The sequence below is a fragment of the Ustilago hordei genome, assembly GCF_900519145.1.
Source record: "Ustilago hordei strain Uho2 genome assembly, contig: UHO2_contig_04, whole genome shotgun sequence".
Lineage (NCBI taxonomy): Eukaryota > Fungi > Basidiomycota > Ustilaginomycetes > Ustilaginales > Ustilaginaceae > Ustilago > Ustilago hordei.
Genome location: NW_024545261.1, coordinates 440,526 through 450,142, shown reverse-complemented (window position 1 = coordinate 450,142; position 9,617 = coordinate 440,526). Strand labels below are relative to the sequence as shown.

The window sequence follows — 9,617 nt, the reverse complement described above, 5'->3', positions numbered from 1 at the left end:
GAACATAGTGGAGAGCTTGAGCTCTCTGCTCACTAGCTATATACATTCTGGTTTGTGGCTGTCTGTGAGAATATCCCACCTAATGACTGTCTATGACAATGGATGTGCCACTGTTGCCCTCAATCTTCATCATGTGGGCCTGCCCAATTTCTGATCTGATTGACTCTCCCCAATCAGTCACCAGATCGTGTCCTGCTGGATCGTTATCTCCAGCAGTATTAAATGCAGCAAAGTGGAGTCAGTTGAAGATTCCGGCCGAATGAGACACAACAAAGCAAAGACTCTGGCCAAATGAAAATTTTTGCATCAGTTCTGCTCATGCACAAGTGGCAAAAGACATGGGAACCTCTGGACACGAACTTGTACTTAGATGGTCATCACCGAAAAACAACAATACGCTTCAATTGATTAAGAGTCTGAAGCTCAACACCATGCCGCCATCGACAAGGGCTGGTCAGACAGGGAGGGGGGATGATGATCAAGTGACTACAGGCAATGGACCCAAGGAAGGATGGCTCATGCAGGTAGTCAAATTCCTTCAGCTAGCAAACCCAGCACTAATGGCCAAGGAAGCAAGCATATGGGCCATGGGCCTGGTCAGCACTAACAACCAGGCTCCACATGGGGAGACTGAGAAGATTCTGAAGGATGTATCAAGCTCCATTGCACACATCAAGAAACTCAGTGACAGCAATTGGCATACCTGGGAACCTACTTTCATTGACTGCCTCCAGAGAGTGCACAATGCGAAGGAGATCCTGTATGGCATCATTGCACCTGGAAACAAGGACTACAATGAAGACTTAGACAAAGCCCTTGTAGGCCTCATCCACACTTGCTGTGACAATAGCCCAGACAGCCACATTGACACCTACACTGTCAGAGGTGCAGATGAGGAAGTCCAGCTTGGTAGCACACTTTACACTAAACTTAAGAAGGCACTGACATTGAACAATGCTGTCAAGCGAGCAGGGCTGCAGGACTGCATTCATACCATGTGCCTGCACAATCAGGATGTGGTCAAGTTGGGCAAGGAACTTGACTCCATCTGGAATGATGCAGCACACCTTGGAAAGCATTTTGATGAGGACCTCAAGAAATCCACCCTTTACCATTGCACAGCCCAGGATTGGTTCTACACCAACTCTGTCAATGTGCTCAAGACAGCCAAACCTGATTGTAAATATGATGAAGCCTATCATGCACTCACAAAGAAGCAGCAAGATGGTGAAATCTCCAGCTGCATTAGAGGAGCAGCCAGGGTCACCACAGGTATGGGACAGTCAGACACCAATCAGGCAATGCAAGCACCCAGAGGCAGACATGATCCCCACAACCCCATGGCTCCCCCAAAGTGCTATGCTTGTGGGGGACCAAACCACATTGCATGCAACTGCACAAACAGCAACAATCCCCACAATCCTGCACCAAACACAGCCAGACCTGCTGCCCACCTGGTCCAAGAAGCAAGTCAATAGGGACTTGGGTGCACCTTCCTAGCAAACAGCTGGCACAAGCAACCAACAAGCAACACCTGGATTGTGGACTCCAGTGCAACCCATCATATGGTGAATGATGGGAACATGTTGCTTACTTGGACAAGCAAGGCAGGTCAGATCAGTATGGCAGGAGACGAAAGGCTTCAAGTGAAGGCTATTGGAGATGCTTCCCTCCAGGTTGGAGATGCAACCATTCAGTTATTGGATGTACTCTACATGCCAAAACTAAATGCAAACTTATTGTCCATACAAGGCTTGATCAAGAATGGTGCACAGGTAACCTTTGATGAGTTTGGAACCACCATAAAGCAGAATGATGGTACTCAAATACAATACAAGAGGAACAGAAAACAAGGTTGCTTTGAGGTGTGTGGACAGGCACTGGCTTTGGAATTGGAGGAAACACTTAATGATGTCCCAGAGGACAACCAGAGCATGAATACATACAAGGAAAACAAGGACAGCTACCTTTGGAATGAGAGATTTGGCCACCCAGGATGGGACAAGACAAGGCAGATCCAGGAACACTACTTAGGCACTGATGAAAGGATGGAACACAAGTCAAAGCACTGCAATACTTGCAGTCAGGGAAAACAAACCCAGGCATGAATGGGTCTATCAGAGTCAAAAAGAGCAGAGGCACCATTAGAACTGGTGCACATTGACTTAATGACAGACTTCAAGGGCCATGCCAACTAGTTGCAGTGGATGATTTCTCATCCCTAACCTATGTAGAACCACTCTGCACCAAAAGCACAGCACTTCCCATGCTGAAGAGATGGGTCACCAGGATGGAACAGATGACAAACAGGAAGCTCAAGATACTTCACAGTGACAATGGTGGGGAGTGGTCCAGCCAAGGAGCCAAGGACTGGCAAGCTCAGGAAGGTTTCAAGTGGCAAAAGACTGTTCTGGGAGTCAGTGCCCAGAATGGATGGGCAGAAAGGGCGATTAGGTCAGTTCAAGAGAAGATGTGTTTGATGCTCATTGGCCAGGCCTGTCACAGGGAATTATGGCCTTATGCAATCACTGCAGCAGCACATGTGATGAACCTTACTCCATCAGCCACTAAGTCCATCCCACATGAAGTCTTTTATGGAACCACTGCACACAAGCTGGTGCAACAACTACAGGTATTTGGATGTCTGGAATGGGTTCACATCCAATGGAAGGATCAACAAGGCAAATATGGGGCAAGAGCAAAACCAGCTATCATGATTGGATATGATGATGAACACAAGGCATGGAAGTTCTGCAACCCAGACCAACCAGCATCAATCCAATGGAGCAACTCTGCAACTTTCCATGAGGACAAGGGGTGGAACAATTACCAGCAGGAAGCTTACAAGCCCATAACCATAGTAGAAATTGAGGAAGAAGATGCCACAGCAACTACCACAGTGGAGGAGGAGGCTATGTCTGAGGCCACCATAGAGGACCTTTTACCAGCCATGGGTAATGTGGTTGGTGCCACCAACACAGCAGTGTTAAACCTGGATCCAACACTCAGAGAAGCAATGGATGGGGAGGACACTCAGCTCTGGAAGGAAGTGATCTGCAAGGAGCTGGAAGGACTTGAAGCAATGGGCATATGGGAGGTCATATGTCACCTGCCTGGAGCACCACTTGTGGACTCCAAAATTGTGCTCCACCTAAAGCTTGATGCTGATGGTGTGCCAATAAAGCACAAGGCACAGTTAGTTGCAAGAGGTTTTACACAGAGGGAGGGAATCAACTATCAGGAAACCTTCTCTCCAGTTGCACCCCTCAGAGCAATCAGGGCCATCCTAGCACTAGCCATACAAAACAACTGGGAAGTACATGCCCTGGACATCACAATGGCCTACCTGAACTCTATGCTAAAGGAGGCAATCTACATGAAACCACCAGAAGGATCAGGAGTAGCACCTGGTCAGGTGTACAAGGTAGTCAAAGGCTTGTATGGCCTGAAGCAATCCAGATGGGAATGGAACCTGGAATTTGATAAGTCTCTACAGCACATTGGCTTCTTTCAGGTAGAATGTGCTCCCTGCATCTACACCAAGGGACATGGTGAGGACCTGGTCATCATGGTCATCTATGTTGATGACACTCTGGTTATAGCCCCACAACTTGAAACCATCTTAAGAGTCAAGAAACAAATTGGTCAAAAGTGGAAGATGGAAGACAGCAGTGAGGTCTCCCACTTCCTTGGCATCAAGATCAGCAGAGATCACACAGAGCATACAATGACAATTGGCCAGTTAGGATACATTGATCAAGTCTTAAAGAAGCACCTGAACAAATGCACAAGACCAGCTGCAGCCCCAATGCAGGAGATCCTGGAGGGGACTACAGTGGCAAGCAGGGCACAGCAAAAGGAGTACCCAATGATTGTTGGCAAACTGCTCTGGATCACCAACAGCACACAACCAGACCTCAGCCTTGCAGTGAGTGTTCTTGCTAGACACATGTGGGAACTGTTGCAGGAGCACTACCAGGTAGCACAGCATGTCTTACAATATCTTGAAGGCACAAGGGAAGTTGGATTGATTTACAGAGCAAACAAACTGCAAGAACCACTGATTGCACACAGTGACACAACCTGGGCAAGCAATGCCACCATACAGAGGAAGAGTACATCAGGATCAGTGGTGTTCGTGTACAGAAACCCAGTAACCTGGAAGTCAGCAACACAGAAATGTGTGTCATTATCCACTGTTGAAGCAGAGTTCATTGCCACCACAGAAGCAACACAAGAAGTGCTTTTCCTCAAGCAACTACTGCACTCAATTGGTATTGCCACCAGTACTCCAACAGTCTACTTGGATAACATGGGCTGTATACAAGTCAGCAAGGACCCAGTGCAGCACTGGAAACTCAAGCATATTGACATCAAGTATCATTTCATTCATGACAACATCCGAGAAGGGAGAGTGCAAGTCAAATATGTGGACACCAAGCAGAACTTAGCAGACATCCTTACAAAACCTGTCAGGAAACAGGCAATACAGCAAGCAAGACCTGGATTGCACCTGCAGACCCCAACTGTAGACACTGAAACAAAGTTTCCAAGCTATGCAGCCATCCTGTAAGGACCATTGCAAAACCACATGCTGAGACAACAACATAACGAAACAGTTGCATATGCTGTTGAGGGAGGGAGTTGAAGATTCTGGCCGAATGAGACACAACAAAGCAAAGACTCTGGCCAAATCAAAAATTTTGCATCAGTTCTGCTTGTGCGCAAGTGGCGAAAGACATGGGAACCTCCGGATGCGAACTTGTACTTAGATGATCATCACCGAAAAACAACAATACGCTTCAATTGAGTCGGGCGGAATTTTAATTTTTTCCGGGTCTAGATCGACATTTCAGTTGAAGTCATTCGTCAGCGTCTTGGAGTCATTCGTCAGTGGTTGGGGTTGAGGTGTCTTTGTTGATGATGATAGTAGGAGAGAGAGAGAGCGAGAGAGCTAGGAGTCTATATATACAAAAGAAGAGCGGCGGACTGCGGAGCATAACAAAGCATTTGTCTTGAGTAGGTTGTGACACATGTGGTCCGTGCTAAGATGTTCAGGCCTTTTACTCGGCCGTAAGCACTACCTTCACTGTCTCCACGCTTTGTGCGGCTTTATCTACTTCAACTCCCCCCCTCAACAGCATATGTACCCTGTTCATTATGCTGTTGCTTCAAGGTGTGATCTCCGTTCTTCAACACTGTTGCATAGCTCGGGGACCCCGTTCCGTACACTGCTGCCGGTATTTGCAGGTGTAGCCCAGATCTTGCTTGCTGCATTGCCTGCCTCCCAATGGGTTTCGTGAGTACATCTGCCAAGTTTCTTGTGGTGTCTACGTACTTGATCTGCACCCTTCCCTCTTGTATGTTGTTACGGACGAAGTGATACTTGGTGTCGATGTGCTTAAGCTTCCAGTGCTGTGCTGGGTCCTTACTAACCTGTATGCAACCAGTGTTGTCCGAGTAGACCGTCGGTGTGCCTGTGGCAATGCCAATTGAGCGTAGCAGCTGCTTGAGGAAGAGCACCTCACGTGTTGCTTCCGTGGCTGCAATGAACTCTGCCTCGACAGCAGACAATGACACGCATTTTTGTGTCGCTGACTTCCAGGCTACTGGGTTCCCGTACACTAACGCCACTGACCCCGATGTGCTTCTTCTCTGTATGGTGGCATCGCTTGCCCAGTTTGCATCGCTGTGTGCAACCAGTGGCTCTTGCGACTCACTTGCCCTATAAACCAACCCAACCTGCCTTGTGCTTTCGAGGTAGCGTAAGACCCTTTGTGCTGCCTGATAATGCTCCTGCGATGGTTCACGCATGTGCCTAGCGAGAACACCCACGGTGAGACTAAGGTCGGGCCGGGTGCTGTTGGCGACCCAGAGCAGCTTGCCAACAATCACCGGATACTCCTTCTGTTGTGCTGCGCTTGCGACAAGGGTTCCCTCCGGTATGCTCTGCATTGGAACCATGGTCGGCTTCGTGCGTTTGTCCAAGTGCTTTGCCAGCACTTGGTCGATGTACCCTGACTGACCAATCGTCATGGTGCGCATCGCACGGTTTCGACTGATTTTGATGCCCAAGAAGTGAGAGACCTCACCACTATCTTCCATCTTCCATCTCTGACCAATCTGCTTCTTAACCTTTAGGACCGTTTCCAGCCGTGGTGCTATGACTAGTGTATCATCGACGTAGATGACCACAATGGCCATATCTTCACCCTGTCCCTTGGTGTAGATGCAGGGAGCGCACTCTACCTGGAAGAATCCCATGCGTCGCAAAGACCTGTCGAACTCCTGATTCCATTCTCGCCCAGACTGCTTTAGGCCATATAGGCCCTTGACTACCTTGTACACCTTGCCAGGTGCTACTCCTGATCCTTCTGGCGGCTTCATGTAGATTGCTTCCTTTAACGTGGAGTTCAAGTAAGCCATAGTGATGTCCAGAGCATGTACCTCCCAGTTGTTCTGCACCGCTAGTGCTAAGATGGCTCTGATCGCTCCGAGGGGTGCTACTGGAGAGAAGGTTTCTTGGTAGTCGATCCCCTCTCTCTGTGTGAAGCCCCTTGCAACCAGTCGCGCTTTGTGCTTAACAGGTACACCGTCAGCATCAAGCTTCAGCCGAAGCACAATCTTAGAGTCCACAAGTGGTACTCCTGGTGGTTGGTGCACCACCTCCCAAGTCCCCATTGCCTCGAGTCCTTCTAGCTCCTTTCGTATTGCCTCCTTCCAGAGCTGGGCATCCTCACCATCCATTGCTTCCCCAAGTGTTGGGTCCAGGTTCAGTATTGCTGTGTTGGCGGCGCCTACTGTGCTGTCTTCGGCTGTTAGGAGATCCTCCACTGCAGCCTCTGATTTGGTCTCCTCCTCCACTATGGCTGGCGTGACACTCTCCTCCTCGACCTCCGCGGTCACCACAGGCCTGACTGCCTCTTGTTGGCGATCACTCCATCCTTTGTCCTCATGGAACGTTGCTGAGTTGCTCCATTGAATTGACGCAGGCTGGTCCGGGTTGCAAAACTTCCATGCTTTGTGTTCGTCGTCATACCCAATCATGATGGCTGGCTTTGCTCTAGCTCCGTGCTTGCCTTGCTGGTCCTTCTGTTGAACATGAACCCATGCCAAGCATCCGAAGACTCGCAGTTGCTGGGCCAGCTTGTGCGCAGTGGTTCCATAGAAGGCCTCGTGGGGAATGGTTTTGGTGGCTGACGGGGTAAGGTTCATCACGTGTGCTGCTGCTGTGATTGCGTACGGCCACAACTCTCTAGGGCAAGCTCGACCAATCAGCATCGAGCGCATCTTTTCTTGGACCGATCTGATTGCTCTCTCTGCCCGTCCATTTTGGACGCTGATCCCCGGGACGCTCTTTTGCCACTTAAAACCCTCTTGAGTTTGCCAGTCTTCGGCTGCTATGCTGCACCATTCTCCTCCATTGTCGCTGCGGAGTGTTTTGAGTTTCCTGTCCGTTGCCCGTTCCATCCTGGCTATCCACCTTCTCAGCGCCGTGAGTGCAGCACTCTTTGTGCAGAGTGGTTCCACGTAGATCAGAGAGGAGAAGTCGTCCACAGCAACTAGTGCATAGTGGTAGTTGGCATGTCCTTTGAAATCTGTCATCAGGTCTACGTGTACCAGCTCTAATGGTGCCTCCATTCTTTCCGACTCTGATTGGCTCATCCGTGCTCGAGTCTGTTTTCCTTGACTGCACGCATTGCAGTGCTTCGACTCATGTTCCATTTCCTCATCGGTACCTAGGTAATGGGCCCGGATTTGTCTCGTTTTGTCTCGTCCTGGGTGTCCGAACCTCTCATGCCATAGGTAGCTGTCTCGATGCTTCGTGTCCTTATTGCCCTCTGGGGCATTATCTAGTTTTCCTGTGTTCTGGTTGTCCTCTGGGACGCCATCTCGTGTTTCCTCCAGTTCCAAGGCCAGTGCTTGTCCTCGCACTTTGAAGTGGCCCTGTCTTCTGTCCCTTTTGAATTGTACTTGGGTACCATCGTTCTGCTTTATGGTAGTTCCAAACTCATCGAAGATTACTCGTGCACCATTCTCGATCAAGCCTTGTACGGACAATAAGTTAGCATTCAGTTTCGGTACATAAAGCACATCCAATAGTTGGATGGTGGCCTCACCGACCCGAAGGGAGGCATCTCCTATAGCCTTCACCTGAAGCTTTTCGTCCCCTGCCGTACTGATTTGGCCGACCTTGTTCGTTGAGGTGAGCAGCATTCTCTCATCATTTACCATATGATGGGTTGCACCTGAATCGATGATCCAGGTGTCACATGCTGATCGCTCGCCCCTGTCGACTGCTAGAAAGGTGCACCCGAGTTCCTAGTGGTTCACCTCCTGTGTCGTACGAGCGACAGGTTCGCTTGTGCCTCGTGCGTTTGTGCAATTTCGAGCAATGTGATTTGGTCCTCCGCAAGCATAGCACTTTGGAGGGGCCAAGGGATTGCGAGGATCGCGCCTTCCCCTGGGTCCTTGCTCCGCCTGGTTGGCACTCCCCTGTTCCGCGTTTGTGGCGACCCTTGCTGCTCCTCTAATACGACCAGTGATCTCACCATCCTGCTGTTTCTTGGCCAGTGCATGGTAGGCTTCGTCATACTTGCAGTCTGGTTTGGCCGTTTTCAGTGCATCGACGGTGTTGGCGTAGAACCAATCTTGAGCCGTGCAGCGATAGAGAGTTGATTTCTTGAGGTCCTCGTCGAAACGCTTTCCGAGGCGTGCCGCATCGTTCCAGATCGAATCAAGTTCCTTGCCTAGTCTGACAACGTCTCGATTGTGCAAGCGCACTGTGTGGATACGATCCTGCAGTCCTGCTCGCTTTACAGCGTCGTTTAGTGTTAGTGCCTTCTTGAGTTTGGCATAGAGTGTGCTACCAAGTTGAACTTCTTCATCCACCCCTCTGACGGTGTAGGTGTCGATGCGGCTATCCGGGCTGTTATCGCAGCAGGCGTGGATGAGGCCCACGAGTGCCTTGTCTAGGTCTTCATCGTATTCCTCGCTCCCGGGTACAACGGTACCATACAGGATTTCCTTCGCGTTATGCACTCTCTGGAGGCAGTCGATAAAGGTGGGTTCCCAGGTGTGCCAATTGCTATCGCTGAGCTTCTTGATGTGAGCAATGGAGCTCGATACGTCCTTGGGGATCTTTTCGGTCTCCCCGCGTGGAGCTTGGTTGCTAATGTTGACCAGACCCATGGCCCGTACTATTGCTTCCTCTGCCGATAGTGCCGGGTTCGCCAGCTGGAGGATCCTGACTACCTGCGTGAGCCATCCTTCCTCCTGTCCATTGCTTGTGGTCGTTTGATCATCATCGCCCCTTCCCGTCTGTCCAGCTCTTGTCGATGGCGGCATTGCGTTGAGTGTCAGACTCTTAATCAGTTGAAGTCATTCGTCAGCGTCTTGGAGTCATTCGTCAGTGGTTGGGGTTGAGGTGTCTTTGTTGATGATGATAGTAGGAGAGAGAGAGAGCGAGAGAGCTAGGAGTCTATATATACAAAAGAAGAGCAGCGGACTGCGGAGCATAACAAAGCATTTGTCTTGAGTAGGTTGTGACACATGTGGTCCGTGCTAAGATGTTCAGGCCTTTTACTCGGCCGTAAGCACTACCTTCACTGTCTCCA

The 9,617-nt window shown here is 49.9% G+C and overlaps 3 protein-coding genes across 3 annotated transcripts; 2 read left to right on the top strand and 1 right to left on the bottom strand.

The window, feature by feature from the left end:
• Window positions 1-431: 431 nt before the first annotated feature.
• On the top strand, window positions 432-1,500 carry UHO2_02492 (uncharacterized protein; the record flags this gene model as incomplete). The annotated part of the gene is made up of 2 exons (XM_041555280.1): window positions 432-1,272; window positions 1,406-1,500. The coding sequence occupies 2 exons, from the start codon at window positions 432-434 to the stop codon at window positions 1,498-1,500; spliced, it is 936 nt and encodes a 311-aa protein (XP_041411214.1).
• A 790-nt stretch (window positions 1,501-2,290) lies between these two features.
• On the top strand, window positions 2,291-4,573 carry UHO2_02491 (uncharacterized protein; the record flags this gene model as incomplete). Its single annotated transcript, XM_041555279.1, has 1 exon — window positions 2,291-4,573. The coding sequence occupies one exon, from the start codon at window positions 2,291-2,293 to the stop codon at window positions 4,571-4,573; it is 2,283 nt and encodes a 760-aa protein (XP_041411213.1).
• A 548-nt stretch (window positions 4,574-5,121) lies between these two features.
• On the bottom strand, window positions 5,122-9,348 carry UHO2_02490 (uncharacterized protein; the record flags this gene model as incomplete). The annotated part of the gene is made up of 2 exons (XM_041555278.1): window positions 5,122-8,249; window positions 8,349-9,348. The coding sequence occupies 2 exons, from the start codon at window positions 9,346-9,348 to the stop codon at window positions 5,122-5,124; spliced, it is 4,128 nt and encodes a 1,375-aa protein (XP_041411212.1).
• Between the last annotated feature and the right edge of the window lie 269 nt (window positions 9,349-9,617).